This window comes from Nothobranchius furzeri, chromosome 1, assembly GCF_043380555.1.
Source record: "Nothobranchius furzeri strain GRZ-AD chromosome 1, NfurGRZ-RIMD1, whole genome shotgun sequence".
NCBI classification, from domain to species: domain Eukaryota; kingdom Metazoa; phylum Chordata; class Actinopteri; order Cyprinodontiformes; family Nothobranchiidae; genus Nothobranchius; species Nothobranchius furzeri.
In genome coordinates this window covers 85812265-85829523 of record NC_091741.1, presented here as the reverse complement: position 1 = coordinate 85829523, position 17259 = coordinate 85812265, and the positions used below count along the sequence as shown (strand labels likewise).

The 17259-nt window shown below is 42.5% G+C and overlaps 1 protein-coding gene across 2 annotated transcripts in view; it reads left to right on the top strand.

The window, feature by feature from the left end:
- tnmd (tenomodulin) overlaps positions 1-15455 on the top strand; it is a 116597-nt gene extending 101142 nt beyond the window's left edge. For both annotated transcript variants that reach the window (XM_070550993.1, XM_015947638.3), the window contains 3 exons: positions 2524-2677; positions 7972-8066; positions 12633-15455. In XM_070550993.1, the coding sequence (XP_070407094.1) occupies positions 2524-2677; positions 7972-8066; positions 12633-12842 (459 nt within the window). In that variant the 3' untranslated portion in view covers positions 12843-15455. The remainder of the gene's footprint in view (positions 1-2523; positions 2678-7971; positions 8067-12632) is intronic.
- The last annotated feature ends 1804 nt before the right edge of the window (positions 15456-17259 follow it).

Below are 17259 nucleotides of genomic sequence, written 5' to 3'. Positions count from 1 at the left end.
TGAGTGAATGAGAGCTTTTTACTGACTACAGCCATGTTCTGCTGTGGTATTGGCAGGAACACTACTTGGAAAGTATTTTAAAATATTTTAAACAACAAACTTTATTATCATGTTCTGATTTAAATACTTTAACTTTTCAGCACAAAGTCACTAACAAAGCTAAAATAAAATGTCATCTTTAGAACAACAAACTTCGACTCCCATTTGGTCCACGCACGTTTTCTCTTTAAATCCTATCATTTCTAATAGCCAACCATGTCTCCTGACTTCCACATCACTTGTGGATCAGGGTGTTTCTGATGGAAGATCATCAGGGAAAATCACTTTCACACTTCACGTCTTCAGTTTCCTTACAACACCATCAAAATATTTTCCCCTTTTTTTGTCGATCATAAAATTCTCAACTTTAAAAACTACAGAGGTCCCACTGATTATTTTTGCTCCAGCATAAATAAATAAATAAATACATAAATACACACATGCATAAATGTGTAACACATTAAGCCTAAGAAGACGGCTTCATTTTTACATTAATTCTTCACAGTTACAGTCATTTTAACTGCTGACGTGAACATGCACTTGGTGCCTAGCACACTGAAATCTGCTTTAAAAGGTTTGTCAAATAAAATCCACCAAAATTGTCAACTACATAAAAACATGTTTGATCTGACACAAAAATCCTGGCAAACATGACACCATTTTAAACAATCTGTCACATCTGCGGCAGTCCCTCCCTCCCGTTGGGACACAATGGCAGGAGAGGGTAAATTTGTTAACTACAGCACAACTGCTGTATAATTAAGTTGTGCACTGTTGGCAAAAATAAATAAATAAATAAAAAACCTACACACTTGTATTCTGTACTGAAGTAGGCTGCAGAAAACAGATTACCATCATTTCCAGGGTCCAATACTTGATCAAGAAAAAAGTAGCTTGTGTTTTAATAATATATCATTTGTCAATAGCAAAATGAAAAAGCCTTTCAGAAGTGTGTACAAAGTGGCAGTCTGTAATCATGTTGTCTTTGTGGTTGTCAACTGGCATTTAGAAATCCATGCCCCATGCTAAAATACTGACCTTTCTCACTCCCCCCCAGGCGCTCTTTCCTTCAAGTTATTGGAATCGTTTCTCAACTGTGAAGTCAAAGTCATGTTGTGAGCCCCGTGTCCTGACCTCCATTTACTTTCCAGAGAAGACTTACTTGGCTCCAGTGGTTAAAAGGTCCAATTAGAGAGGGCTGTTTGTGTTCCGTGGGTTTGATTTTAATTTCTGCAGCCACAGAGACTGTGAGCACAACGGCTCGATGCCGGGGGAACCGCCTCTGCTGTTCCACCACCCCGCTGTAGCCCTTGGAGTTGTTGTTGGTCTGAACCCTGACGGAAAACCCCGACTGCACCAGAACATAAAGCCTGATGTAGCAGAATAGGCTTGAGGTTTCATTTTATTTGCTTGTTTGTTTGTTTGTTTTGAGGAGGGATTCCATTTATGTATGCAGTTGCAACAGCAACCGGCATCGAAGACAGCGTTCTGATTCAAGCCAGAGTGACAGGGGATAGCACGGGGGTGGGGGCAGGACCCAATATAAATGACTCCTGATCGTAGCACAGCCCCGGGATTCTACATCAAGCTTAACTAATGTGCAATTAAGCTGTGGACTGGAAGAAAATCACCTTGTAAAAACGTTTGTCAAGTGAACAGTTCTTCTGTTCTGGGCTGCTAATTAACAAGGGAAGGGGAAGAGGGGTTTGTTTGCATGTGTATTTACATATATATGAAGAAAATAAATATCCGCTCTGTTAGGGGAGAGCATTACTAAATCCCCTTCATACGTCTCTATTAAACAACGCTGACATGCAGTCCCTATCATTAAGCAATAATAGTTTACTTTACAGCTCATGAACTACAGTATCAACAAATTAAGCCCACTGATAGAGCAGAGTGCCAAGTGAGGCATTGTGGGGTGGCGGGGTGGGGTGAGAGCAATGCAGGGAGGAGGGTAAGGGCGCAAGGAGAATGCAAGGCTTTATTGTGTCTGTCACTTTAAACGATATTGCAACCACACTCGAAGTAATGAAGACCACTTCTAAAGTCATTTAAAAGTCAAATCATCACCGTCTGTGAATTTCAATGATGTGTAATAGAAAGAGCACGCCAGAGGCTCGAGAGGAGGCAGAGAGAGAGAGGGAGAGGACAGAGTGAGGCCACTGGGTGTCAGGAGTCAGGAAGCTGCTGTTCTCTCTGCAGACATAAAGGTGATAGATGAAACCTCAAGACTGGAGCTGCTGCGTGACTCACAGGAGGATGGTGCAAATGCAGGACGGTGCTTCGTGTTGGGCGTTTTAGCAGGATCTGACATGCTTTAGAATGTGTAATGTGTGTGTGTGTGTGTGTGTGTGTGTGTGTGTGTGTGTGTGTGTGTGTGTGTGTGTGTGTGTGTGTGTGTGTGTGTGTGTGTGTGTGTGTGTGTGTGTGTGTGTGTGTGTGTGTGTGTGTGTGTGTGTGTGTGTGTGTACTGTCTGGCAGGTTCCTGAGTCTGAGGCTGTGAAGGTGGAGGACTCCCGGGTGTGGGTTCCTGCTGAGGAACCCATCGTTAACCCAGACTTCCTGCTTGACTCCAAGATCTGGGAGATTTGCCAGCAGCTGCCTATCCACTGGATTCATCCCTCCCCCATGACCGGTGAGAGCAGGGGGCAGCTCTGCCTCTAAATGCAGACTATTAGGACTCTTGCTGGAGGGCATCCCTACAGGCCCAATGCAGGTCCGCAGAGACGGTATGATTTACCAACCGTACGAGCAGCTTGCCCAGGCTGCTCTCTGTGTGTCAGGAAAGTTTAGACACTGAAGGACTGTGGTGGAGGGACAATTCAGACCCAACATGTCATCAGTAAGAAATCTAAGAAGAAAAGTTCTCTAAAAAGTTTCAAACATGGAAGTTTCATTAAACTTATAGGTAGGATTACATTTTCGAGCTGAAGTGAACATAGTTCTTCTATTTGTTTTTATTACCTTTTTCCTTTTATTATTTTAGACCTGTTTACATTTATATTCTGATCATAGCAAATCAGCACAATATCAAGGGGTCAATCTAGTGAAAGACGTTTTGTCCTAAACCAGCTTCTTGAGCAGCAGTGCTTGTTTGCCACATTTAAACTAAAACATAAAGGAAGGCTGTAGCATTATGCAGCAGTGGTGGAAAATCAGGTTCAAGGAAATGATCCAAACTTAATATCTGACAATATTATTGAATATTACAGCTTTTCAGTTTTAAACTCCAAAGGATAAAATAATCTGTTAACAAATAAGCAGTTTTATTATTTGGAAACTTAATGTGAAAAATAACACAAACAAATTAAAACAACGACAAATACACTCTCCTCTGCCTCTGATTGGCTCAATTTACCAAATCAAACATGTTTCTCTGGCCATGAGCTGAACAAGGACACCTCTGAAATACTCATTTTAGTTTATTCTCAGTTAGTTTATTCATTCTGTATATTCAGCTGTACTTTTTCTCTGCTCCTAAAATGTCATGAGTGTAATGTGTTACAATGCACATGTCTAACTCAATGAGTGAAACCTGAGTTCTCTGAACCTGACGGCCAGTGTTGTACTTTATAAACGTCACTTGACTGTTCTTGGTTAGTTGGAGGCACAAAAATGCAACAAGATACAAAAGTGTCCACTTGGAATCACTCAGAATTGGCACGTCTGACACTTGTCTGTGAAGTTTTACGTATGATGAGGTAACGGAATTCTTGCAAACAAATTGTGATCGAAATGCAGATTTTCTTGCCCCTATTGTGTTTTAAAGTGTCCTAATTATGTCTCAATTTACCCAACTCTGCTCCTCCACAGTCTCTCTGTTGTTATGTCCTTGGGCCATGTGCAAATGTTGGTGGTGGTCAGGGTCAGCCTCGCCTCTGTCAGACTGCCCTGAGGTAGCTTACCACCACCAGAAAGCAAATGTGGGTGCAAGAAAGGAGAATTCTCTGTGAAGCATTTTAGGTGCATTGAAAGGCTACAGAAGCCCATCCATCCACCCATTTTCTGAACCCGCTTGGCCACGCGGGGTCGCGGGGGGGGGGGGGGGGGGGGGGGGTCTGGTGCCTATCTCCAGCAGCCAATGGGCAATCAGGTGGGGTACACCCTGGACAGAGAGCCAGTCCATCACAGGGCAACAGAGAGACACACAGGACAAACAATCATGCACACACACACACCTAAGGACAATTTAGACAGACCAATCAACCTAACAGTCACGTTTTTGGACTGTGGGAGGAAGCCGGAGGACCCGGAGAGAACCCACGCATGCACAGGGAGAACATGCAAACTCCATGCAGAAAGACCCCAGGCCGGGAAACGAACCCAGGACCTCCTTGCTGCAAGGCAACAGCTTTAACCACTGCACCACTGTGCAGCCTGCTATAGAAATCAAATGAGTTATTATTATTATTATTATTATTATTATTATTATTATTATTATTATTATTAGGCACGTTCAACAACCTTTGCATTTGGTCCTTGCTGATGAATGTCTATTACAGCACTTAATCATTCACTCTATCTTAATATCACAAAACATAAAGATTCATCTCTTGTAGCTGACTGAACGATTGTGTTCATTTGTAAAATTAGCCTTTTGTTTTCCCGAGACAAATCAACTTATTACAAGTAAAAGGTGATTTTGTTAGGATGACAAGATAATTACAACACTGTAGAAACGAAGCTGTGATTAAAAAAAAGCAGTGACCCAAATAGCATCAGTAAAACAAAACAACACTGATGGAGAAGCTGTTTTCAGCCATGAGGATGAATTTGATGTTCCAGTGTCAGATGGGATTGTGAGTTTCAGCTCATTATGGAGCTGTCTGACCTGTAATTATTTAGTTTTGCTTCACTCTCATCTGTTTTCACAGGACATAAAAAGTCACACAATCAAGCCAGCATGAAAACAGCAGAAACACGCTCTTAACAAGCAGCAGCAGGGGATAGAGACTTTTGTTGCTGTGAAGTTTTTGTTTTGATAGAGAAAACAATGAGTGATCAGCTAGAATTGTGTCTCCATGTGTTTGTGTTTTGTTTTTAACTTAGCAGGAGTTGTTTGCTGCCATATTACCATAAAAGATATTTGATAGCATATTTATTGAACAGATGAATAATTGGAACATTATGATAAAAATGCATAAAACCAGTGAAATCTTGTTAAATCGGTTGAAAAGATCACAGTGGCAGAGTTTTATGACTCGTTAGACAAACCCTGACTTGTAAGGATTCAATTCAATTCAATTCAGTAATACTTTATTAATCCCAGAGGGAAATTAGAGTTTCAGTACACACAATTCTGAGATCAGACATACATACATAGACACACATGACAAGAATTGGTGACTGTGGTCATTCGCAACCCTACTTGCGCTACTGTAATAGATCAAGAGGGCTTATATGAGGATAGAGTCAGGGGGAGGGGATAAAAGGCACTTCAGAGTTACCCTCAACAGAGAGGGCAGTTTTGCTATGCAAAAAACACCTCAGACAGATATGCACACAGACTTCAGACATTACACAACATAAGTGTCCACTAGGTGGGGAGGTAGGGTTGGGACTCTCCTCACTTCAGTGCCTGCAGCTGCATGGAGCAGCACTCATCACCTCCGTTTGGACAGGGGAGGGAGATAATGGGTTAGAGAGCACATTGACTCCAAAGCCCCCTTCAGACAGGCCATGAAAAACGGAAATGCTCCGGACTCTGTCCGTAAGACCTCTGTGTCTGAATACAAACATCCGGATAACGTGTTCCGGAATTTATCCGGACGAAGCCCCTAGTAACAGGTCCGGAAATGTTACGGACAGGGTGGCTGCTTCAGACTGGTGAGGTAGAGTTCCGGACAAGGGGAGGGGGAGGAGGAGGGGACCGGGGGACGCTGTGCTCACCCAGATAGCTCGCTGCTGTAGCATGCGGCGAACCACGGCAGCTCGCCTCCTACGGTACCGCCTAGACGCGCGACGGAGCGCTTCACACCGCTTCAGTGATTCTTTTAACCATTGAGCTTCATCATCCAGGTCTCTTATGTGTCTTCGTGTGCGCAGAATTATGCTTAAGCGCCTCGTGATTTTTATCTTGAGAGGCGCTATAGAAATGATATTTTCTTCTTCTTCTTCTTCTTAACATGAGTCCGATTCTCTCTCCCCTCACTACCACCCCCCACCCCCACCCCCACCACCCCACCCCCCGCCGCCGTCAGACATCTGGAATTTTTCCCTGCTGTGTGAACGCAGCCGAAAGGACAAGTTCCGGTACAAAAGTGGTGTGTCTGAAAACACAGTTCCGGTTAAAAACCGGATTGAATTGTCCGCAAATGTTCCAGAATGTCTATCTGAAAAGGGCTCTAGATACAGTTCCACGGCCTTCACCGGTCACAGTCCCGCCCAGGCTGGGATAGGGAGAGAGAGTTTCCATAGCGACAGCCGCATTCCACATTTCTTCTGAGGGGAGTTTACACTTCAGCCTCACAGGCTCCAAGGGCACCAGATTCAGATAAGGATTATTTGGGGACAGACAGAGATAATTTCCTCTCTGCCTTAGTGTTCTGTTGGTCATCAACCCCTCTAGATCCAATAATGACGTAATTAATCTATCCCAATCCGTGCTGATCCGTCAACTCTCTCCTTGATCAAATCAACCTTCTGTGCCAGAGCCTGAATCTCAGCCAAAGTTCCAAGCTTATGACTCATCTCGACAATTATATGAGTTTGTGCGTTCACAGCCCGATGCATTCCATCCCTGAGCTCCGGGATTGAGCCAATATTCCTCGAAAGCGTGTTAATTTTCCGGTAAGCCAGGTAACCGCTCAGGCCAAACAGCAGGAATCCCGACACCAGGATAAAGATTTCTGCGGTTTCTCTGAAACAAACTAGTGGACTAGATGTGTGTGTCCTTCTAAGATGAAAAGCAATCACCTAAAAGTGTTCTTATGTATATATGAGTTGTCTTTATTTGCTTAAATATGATTTTTATAATATATTATAGATGTCTAAAAATTTGGAGATGTATGTAAGATGTATAAATATAATAAGAAATATTCTGGAAGCTTTTGAGTGCTAAAATGTGGAATATTTATATATATATATATATTTAAATATGTCTACACACTAAACTAGTGATGCAACACAACAGCTATGCTTTTATTGTAGATGAAAAGTGAAGCCATGATGTCCCATTTCCAGGTGTTTCAGCACAAATTTACACAGAAGAAAGTTTGGAAATATCTCGCCTGCTCACCTGAACACAATAATGAAATTATTTAAGCATCAAATAACTAATTAATAACCCAGGCCCAGGTCACACAGCTAAATATTGTTAGACAATTTTAAAAAATATTAGATTGTTTATGTGGCAATACAAATTCATAGACATACCAGTTTTGTCCCACTGTGGCAATAATTACACATTACACACAAACTGATTTGACATTCGAACATCCCTCGTTCAGACAGGAAATCTCCTGTGATCAAACGTAACTTTAGTATAAAAAAACCATGGTGGAAGAAGAGCGTGCAGCTTGCTTCCTTCACCTTGTTTTCTGATTAGCTACACGTGACGTTCAACAGGGATTACACTTGTTTATCCTCAAAAACTGGACAATGACAATCCAACACATTTGAAAGAGATTACTTATTATTGTAGAAGTCCTGGCATGCTTCCAAAGAGACCAGAGGACTCTTAATACACCACACATGGTAGAAATATCTGATAAGATTATCCTTAGAGACATTACCAGAGGACTCTTAAGTCACCATACATGGTAGGAATATCTGATAAGGTCATCTTTAGAGACATTACGGTAATGAGGTGTGTCAATAAGATTGTCAGAAAGGGGATTCTCGGGTTAAAAGTCATGATGACAAAGTACTTACTCTTTTAGAAAACACATTTGTTTAGGTCTAAATCCATAAAATAATCTGTCATTTCAGATGCTGAGGATCAGGATGAGGACACGCCCGATGTAGAGGTCGCGGGTCAGCGTTTTGCCCGCAACGTCCTGGACCGCTCTCCAGTAAATGACTATGTAAGTTACTCAGAGACCACACTGCGAGATACAGTGAGCTACTTCAATCAGCCCCTGCTCTGCCTCGACTCTGTCTGCATATAAATTGCTCACTAATTGATGTTAAAACTGACTTTGTGCACCAGAGGGCAGAGCAATTGCTCTATATATCTGTTGTAGTAAGGCTAGTTCATTGAAGACTCCCTTAATGTCTCTCCATTAATTGAGAGGAATATCCAGCCTTTCAAAGGCAGCAACTTGTGCCTTACAGCATCCTTTAGTGCCTTTTTTCTTATTCCTTTTTTTTTTCCTCAGCCAACGGACAGCACTGTACAAAGAAACACTCTCAAGGTCACTTATTGCTGCACAGATATGTTGCATTTATTAATAATGCTTTAATTATCAAAGCACACAAAATGAAAGGAGAGGCCAAGTGGCATATTTTGGCATGCCGCATATAAACCACTCAATTCAGTGTGTGTGATTAATTATCCCTGACTGTGAGGGAAATTTCCCATCGCATAGTATATTACACAGAAACAGAGCGCTCAAAGTGACACAAGAAAGCTGCCGTTGCACACTGAAGACACACACAGGAGCAGGAAAATGCACACAAACACAACGCTAACAGGTGAGTTGTCGCTACAGCTAGCTTCAAGGATAATGAGTCAGAGCTACAAGAAACGGCGAGAGACATGCGGAGAAATGAGATGTCCTATAACGTTGACATTTATCAAACTCGTCCCAGAAACAACTTTTCCCGGCAGCCCCTCTGTCTTCTCCCCCGGCGTCTGCGAGATACAGCACGGTGCAATTAAAACATACCAGGGCATGAAAACCTCAGCTCTCCTTTTGAAACGTTCTACCACTATCAGCTGAGTAATGCATACCATTGCAATCCATTCCAGCAGCACGCTCAGGCGCTGTTTGTGGGTCTGGTGATAACAAAGAACTTTGTGGACATGCGGAGGGCAAGCAGTGGTCTGTAATTGGGAGTCTGAACTCTCGCTCATGTCAGTGGGATGCCAAACGTGTGAGCCAAGCTTTATTAAATTTTTTATTTATTTTTCCCCTTCCAGAGTTCATTTCAATGCACAAACAGTCAGCAAAGGCGCGTGCACGTGTGCACACACGGTCTTCTGCCTGAGCCCCTGCATCCTTTCTTCTGTCACACAAGCAGACCCATAAAAAACATGCATTCGCTTCATCTGCATTTCATAAGCTTGAAATCCAGCACCACTTCTGCCCACAGTGCATGCTCATAAAGCAGAGTAATCATCTGAGTCCTTGTGACAGAGGCTGACAGATATATGCTGCTGAACTTTGCCACTGCTGCCATGTCAGAGTGCAGGTTGTCTCGAAGGTGGCCCTGGAAATTTCTAACTAAATAACTGCCCTCTGACAAGCCTGAAGGGACCGCACCGCTGCCCTTGACCCATTTATCCAGAATGAGCTGCTAATACAAACTGACCATTCAAGTGTACACATGTCAGCATTCTCTTGCTGCATTTCTGCATGTATCCAAGGATTCACGTTGGATGTTAAACTTGCTAAATCCATGGCAACCTCTAGATGCCACATTCAGTATGATGCATTAAAGAGGTGTAAAAAGCTGAAGGAACTGACACCCATAAATGCAGGAGCTGTGAGTGCCTCCAGAGGAATCTTTACACTGAAGCTAAAGCTTCTTATCACTTTGACTATGCTGAAAAACACGACTATGTGCCTTAGTATTACTGTATATCCCATTTCATTGTCATTCCACCTTACTGTCAAGCACGGTGAGATAAAAATCTGGGGGCAACATTTGCAGCGACGCATTTCACACGTTGCTCCATCCTGTGTACTTGTATTTTTAAAGGAGACATATTATGACTTTTGAGTAATAATAGTTCGAAGGTCGAAACGTGCTTATGATGTTCTTAGCACTAAATTCCTCTCACATAAAGCAATTTAAGCAGTTTTATTCTTGACTGTTTTACTACCTTCCAGAATGAGCCGTTTCGGGGTTCTGTCACTTTAAGAAAACAAGCTGGAGCTGGCCACACCTACCCATTGCCTGACTGGTTGCTATGAGCTGAGAAGCTCTGATATATGGCAGGAGCTCAAAGTGGAGCTGTTGCTGCTCCTGCGGCAGCTCTCTCGTGCACAAGAGAGTTGGTTCCGTTCTAATTTTCCCATTTGTGACATCACAAGTGGGGGCTTTTGACACTGTCTGTTTCAGGCTAAAACCAAACACAAAAAAAAATATGGGTGGATGCATTTTTTTACATTTGAAGTGTTTATAGAGGCTGTAGAAACCCACATGCCAGCACTAAAAGATGCAAAAGGGGAGGTTTTTTGTTTTGTTTTGATTTAAAGCTCTTTAAAATACAAAGCAGGGCATTATAAAGAAACATTATCTCTGCTGTTTTGATCAGCGGATGAATGTGATGAGCTCTGCTCTGAGATTTAATAACACACCCAGGCATGTGCTTCAAGCTCATGAAAAGCGGTGATCAGTGTGTGTGAAATAATACCAACAAGTGTGGAGATTAGAGAAGTCATGCTTTGATTCGCTACATCTTATTGAATGACTGACACAGTTTTCTACTCTGCCGACTCATTCACATCCACTGTCTCATATTATGCACAGAGGGGTGTGTGTGTGTGTGTGTGTGTGTGTGTGTGTGTGTGTGTGTGTGTGTGTGTGTGTGTGTGTGTGTGTGTGTGTGTGTGTGTGTGTGTGTGTGTGTGTGTGTGTGTGTGTGTGTGTGTGTGTGTGTGTGTGTGTGTGTGTGTGTGTGTGTGATGAAATCAGATGCAGCGAGGAGGTAATGGTTTCTACTCCTCATTAATGCTGCCTGTTTGTGAGTGACTGTCTCAGATTTCCCAAGGTGAACTATTCTTATCATGGCAGCTTCCCAGCAGAGACAGCAACTCAGAGCAAGAGTGATTAATATGTAGGCTCCGTTTTTAAAAAGGGTAGCTCTGATTAATTCTCTTTAAGGTACAATGCTGCCTATTGGCTGTTTGTTTTGATGAACGTCATTTGAATAAAATATTTTCCTCATTTTCCGAGCCGCAGCCCCAGACTTGGTTACATCCTGGTTCAGGCTGCGAGGAGGAGATAAGATTATCATTGGTCCATTGACAGCTTTCGTGTTGTTTCCATAACAGATTGTTGCCTGGGAGCTGATGACCTGAAACCTGGCTGGAACAATAAATCATTAAAAGCTTACCAGTGCCTGTCATAGTAATAAATCAAACCCATCTATCCTCGATATCATCTGTTGCAGCGCCTTTCTACGTGTTTTTAAAAATGTCTCACAAGTGTGTAATGTCATTCAGTTTATCAGAGCTCTCATCAAACCTCCTGATTGGTCATTGTTGTATGAAATTCAAAGCAGCTGGCTCCCACATAATAACACAAACAAAATGGCCATGACTGACTGCTCGGTGGCTTGCAGAGTAGATGCGAGAAATCCCCTTATCCCCCCGCCCTGCTCAAGGTGGAGGACTGAAGGGACTTGGCTCTGTTTCCCTCTGGGTCCAGTCCTCTTAAACATTTCCTATTCCCAAAAGTGGCTGTGTTTTGTTCCGCACCACTGCACGTAGCTGAGTCATTGTAAGCATTCCTTGCGCCGGTTTGTTCTGAATTCGAAGGCCGTCCCGGATCCGTGGAGATTAACGAGACCGAGACGGACCGTCTCAGAGGATTCATTTACTAAAAGAGATTGCAATGTTGTCAAAAGCGTGCTGAGGGCAGCCGCTGTCTCAACCCGCACCACCCGTTAAGTGGTACTTTTTCGAACACCATTTGGAGTTGTTCTTGATCAGAGGCATGGCAGTCAGCCCAAAGAGTCAATGAGGGCATGAACCAACCAGCACAATGGAAAAATCCAAGGGCCATTAATTCTACCCAATTTACCTTTCGTTTGGGTTTCATTTGGCTCCTCCATAAATTCAGAGGCAGCCAGCAAGAGCAAATGAAAGAATCCTTCTTAGGCGATCATTACTCTGCTAATTGCTTCAGGAATGTGCCTTGCACTTAAAGTCAAGGTCAGGGGGAGGGCATCAAGACGTGAGGAGCTCTGATTTGAATGCTCTGGTGGAGGAGGGACAGCCGTTTCTAGTGCAGTGTGTGCTGCAGTGGAGGGAGTTAAGAGGTCAGAGATGAAAGAAATAGTTTAATTATGTTTGTAACTAGCAACTCACAGTGTCTCAGACAGAAGATGATGCTGGTAGAGAGGTTGTGGCTGACTTCCCTGAGTAACTGCTAGTCGCGCTACCTCTGGTGTCATGAAAAGGTCAGGGGCGTTACATTTTACTCCTCCGAAGCTCAATTCAGACCTGTCTCTCTCTCTCTCTGTTATCTTGATCTCTGTCAGAGTCATTAAGCATGACACAACTTTGCATTTTCACAGAAATCAGTTCTGATCTTTTCACTCTTGTTTGGTTTTTACATACATCGCACTGACCTAGAACCAAGAGTAGCCTCATCAATTCACGTCATCCCGCTCCTCTTCCTCCTCTCTCCTGCCCTTGCCTCTGGAGGACTGGCATTTGTCATGTGTGTGTGTGATTGCAACCCTGTGTCCTCTGCAGAGGGATGTTGGAATCGAGCTGGATCACCGCCTGGATGACCGCGGCTTCTGCTGTCAGCACTGTCGCCGTGGTTACCGCTACTGTCAACGCTACCACGAGCCCCTGGGTGGATTCAACCCATGGCCATACTACTACCAAGGAGGCCGGGTCATCTGTCAGATCGTGATGCCATGCAACTGGTGGATCGCTCGTATGCTGGGGAGGATCTGATGTTTGTGTCGTCTCTGATGAATATTCCAGAATACCCCCTTTTGAGACCAAAGCAGGGACATGTACTTTGATTTTTTTCTTTTTACCATCAAAAACAAATCAACCAAACAAGGCATTTGAAATGTAATGATGCTTTCCTGAAAGGTACATATACACTAGAGCAGTGGTTCTCAGTCCTGGTTCTGGAGGACCGGTACCCAGCATGTTTTAGTCTTAACCCTGCCTCAACACACCTGATTTCAATCAGCAGGTGATTACCAGGCTTCTGCAGAGCCTGATGAGCTGCTGCAGGTGATTCAACCACTGAATCAAGCGTTGCTGCAGGGAAACAAGTAAAACGTGCTGGATGGCGGCCCTCCAGGACCACTGCATTTTAGTTCAATGTATGTAATAATAATCAAAGTGTATTGGGTATTTTAGCCGCTTACTTCTTTGGCTTGCTTCAATTTTTATCTTACAAGATTTAAAGCTAATATTGTATTAACATGTACATGCCATGTATTTTTTCTTAAATGTGCTATAAGGCGTTTTCAGTTTCCAACAGAGCATAACCTGATCTATGTTTACTGGCATTTTCAGACAGCAAAACATTGTTTGTTGTTAGTTAAAGTCTAAACATGCAACATGGTTTCATGAGGAGAAATCAAACCTGCCACTCCATCGAATCCCAAAGAGCAATCCAGAATGGAGATCTAATTGGATATCTGTCACTGAAAGGAGGGCTGCAGGGTTATAACTGTTGATTTACCTTATGTAGAGAGTCGTAGCTGAGGTCCAAGGAGGTGAAGATGTTCATTTGTGGAGTTTCCATGATGTGCAGCCAAATCATTGAAGAACTTTACATTCCTCACCCAACACCATAATTAAATTTCTATATTTTTAGAAGTTCCCCTCAAGAATAGTTGCTACATGCTTACAGAAGAACGACAACATGACCAATTATCACATAATATTTAGCAAACCTCGACTGCAAACTGCCGTTCAAGATGGGGGCAAAACAAATATTTCTGAGTAGGGCCTTTGGAATCAGACGTTCAACCAAGATATTGTAAACGTAGTCCGCCAGAAGCAGGAATTGATGTAGGTGGTGAGGCAACAAGTCAGTCTTATATGCTACCTGAAAATGTCTTTAAGTTCTGTTTAAATGGTAAATTTGTATAGTGCTTTGTTGGGGTTCTAGAACCCCAACAAAGCACTTCACAACACATTCAGCCATCCACCCATGCACACACACATTCACACGCTGGTGATGATGAGCTACAATGCAGCCACAGCTGCCCTGGGACGCACTGACCGAGGTGAAGTTGCCAAACACTCCGACCACCACCAGCAGGCAAGGTGGGTTAAGTCTCTTGCCCAAAGACACAACAGCAACGTTCTCTGGTGAGAGCTGGGATCGAACCTACAACCGTCCGATTACTGGACAACCCGCTCTGCCTCCTGAGCTATGGCTGCCCAAAGGCCCCTATGGCAGCATTGGGATACTTTCAGCCCAGGAGCTTGCACAGTTATGAAAAATGTAGATGTAAAATCAGGACTCTTTCATGAGATCAACAACAGACCACCCTTATAAAATGATCCAGTCAAAACTTATAAAGCTTGCAAAGTTGTTGGAGATTTGTTGGGCTGCATCACTCTCAAAGGATTTTTTTCTCCAACCATCAACATGGATCAAACGATTTTAACACAACCCTGTCCGCGAGCGACACCTTCTTATCAGAGTCTAACTTCTGTTATAAAGTAATATTGTTTTTCTTGCATTTATCCCGCTAAAACGTTTCAAAGCTCGTAAACAGAATTGTAGGCAGTTGTTTTACTGGGCTGCATGAGATTGCATTGCATGAAATATTCCCAGTAAAATGTTCTGTTGTTACTTGTTTTCTTTGGTGTGTTTTTTTTTTCTCTGTTTACTAAATTAGAAAGTTTTTGAAATACACCAAAAGCAAAAACTTCAAATGGCAAAAACATTCACAGGAGAAAGAATCAACAGGAAGAGAAATTTCAGAATCCAAGAGACAAAAAAAGATGCTCTAGGAAAAGGTTCCCAAACAAGTTAGTTCTTTTTTAACACTGAGATAACACGTAAGACGAATCAGCTAAAAAATTCTTTAAATGACATATTAAACGCATGGAGTCATGAACTACGGAAACTGAACATGCTGACGCCTCAGCCTCTCCGACTTTGACTTCATGTTTTTGTGTCAACTCCTGGTTTCTGTTGCCGTGTCGTTAAACTCACATACTGTAATTAAAGATGCACCAATGTCAGCTGTCTTTTGTGATGCACTGACTGATGTGTTATCCTCCTTTGTTTTCACGACTGCAGCAAAACGCTTAAAATAGTGCTCCTGTTAAAACGTTCCTCCTCTCTGCTGAGGCGATTCTAATCTGCAACAATGCATCTCGACGTGTTGAGCTGAAATGACTCATCTGCAAATAACAGATAAGCAAGTGAGATATGCATTTGTAATTGATGTTCTGTCATCACAATAACAAGGTGCATAAGCACCCAAGAGAATGGAAGCTTGGGGGGGTGGAGCTTTGAAGTCTTCTGTATGTCTCTATTGCTTTTCTTGTTTCTCCAATTAAAATTTCATTGTATGAATAATCTCACTTATCGTATCATGAAACATGGAGTTTCCTTGAAAGACTTCTGAAACCCAAGGGTGCTTGTGGAAAACTGATATTAGTATGGGACTGAATAAAAACGATTTCAGTCCCAAACTGGCTTGATGACATGGAGAAATATGGTTTTCTCATTTATTTATTTTTGAAATCTTGAGACTTTCTGCACATCTGATGGATAATAATGTTTTTTTTCACAGTCACATGAATGCATCTCGCCTCCATTTAAATATGGATGCAGGCTTACGCCGTCCCAGTATGAAAATCTTAATGCTATCAGAATATAATTGGCAGTGACACTGAATTCGTCAAGGAAAAAAGATGCTGGAACAGTATGCAAATGACTTGTGAATTTACTCCTAAATGAAGTTCAGACTGCAACTGTATTGTTATTTTTGAACCAATAATGTCAATAGCCCAAAGCAACGTGTCAAGTAAAAAAAAATGCTGGCATATGTTAACAAATGCAGTAATTGCAAACATACTTCAAATGAAATGACAAATGTTGCACAGAGCCCCTAAGGCGGTTCTAAAAAGTTCATAAAATCAGTGTTTATTTAATTCATTGCTCTCCATTTTCTGCTCATCACATCAAATAGTCGAGTGTTTATTAAAATAGATCCATTCTCCCGTTTGAGTTTTTCCACTCATATTGTTCAGGAAATGGCATAAACAGTTTTTTTTTTGTTTTTTGTTTTTTTGCAAGATGCCATTAGTTGTCTATCTGAAGATTGTCTCTGAGGATTCTGAAGACTTTTGTGTGAACGTTAGAGTGAATTGCTGCAGTGGCCCTGAGAGTGGCTCTGAATGGGGTGGTTCACCTAACTGGAGAGGCTGATACAGATATTACAGCTGGCTCCCTGAGAGCTCCTCATGCCTGTTGGGACAGAAAGTCCAATATCAGGCATGAAAGTCAAACTTTGAAGGCTCACAATTAAAAATGATTGTGGAGGAGGCCTGGAGTGACTCTGGATGGTGGTGATGGAAAAGATGAAATTTTAAAAGGTGTGGAACACTCGTTTAATCAATATGTTTGTAGTAGTCTCTAGGAGGAATGAATGCTTTGTAAGTCGTACTCGGGGGTGGGGGGTGGGGGGGGGGGCAGTGCACCATTTCCAGAAACTTACAGTGACCCACATCACAGCTGAGCATCAGACAGCGGGTTTTGGTGTCTTGTTTCCTGATATTTGGACATCTCGCAACTCTACCACTTACTTGCAATGTGGATGTTTTATCTCCACAAATAACACAAGTTTGAAAGAGTTTTGCTGTGTTGCGGAATTGCTAACGCTAACGGTTAGCTTCTACTAGCTGAGACATTCTCTGCTGTTTCCTGGACAATAAAACTTCCTCGTCTTGAGTCAAGATGGGCGAGTCCATGAATGTCAAGTGACAGTATGACGTAGATCTGCCAGGCTTTTCTAATCCTAGAGTTTCACCTTCTAATTTCTGTCAGAAGCTAATGCAGGAGATGGGTGTAGGAGACCATTTTCAAAACTCAGTCATTTTAAAAATGTTTTTTCAGAGTTACGCGCCTTTATAAAAGTGCCTTTAAAAATAAATCCTCACACTGGTATCCAATACGACTCCAAACCTGCAGCTGTGCTTATGCCACGTTTATGATGCGCTCTTACTATGGCTCCTCTGATGATGCGACGTTGAGTACGTTAACCTGATTGTTTCTAGGAAATGTTGTGACTCTGATTTCTGAGGCTACTTGTGTCAGTCCAACAAAGTTCAAGGTTTGTTTTTTCTCCCCTCAACACAAATTCTTTATTTTACTTTATTTTTT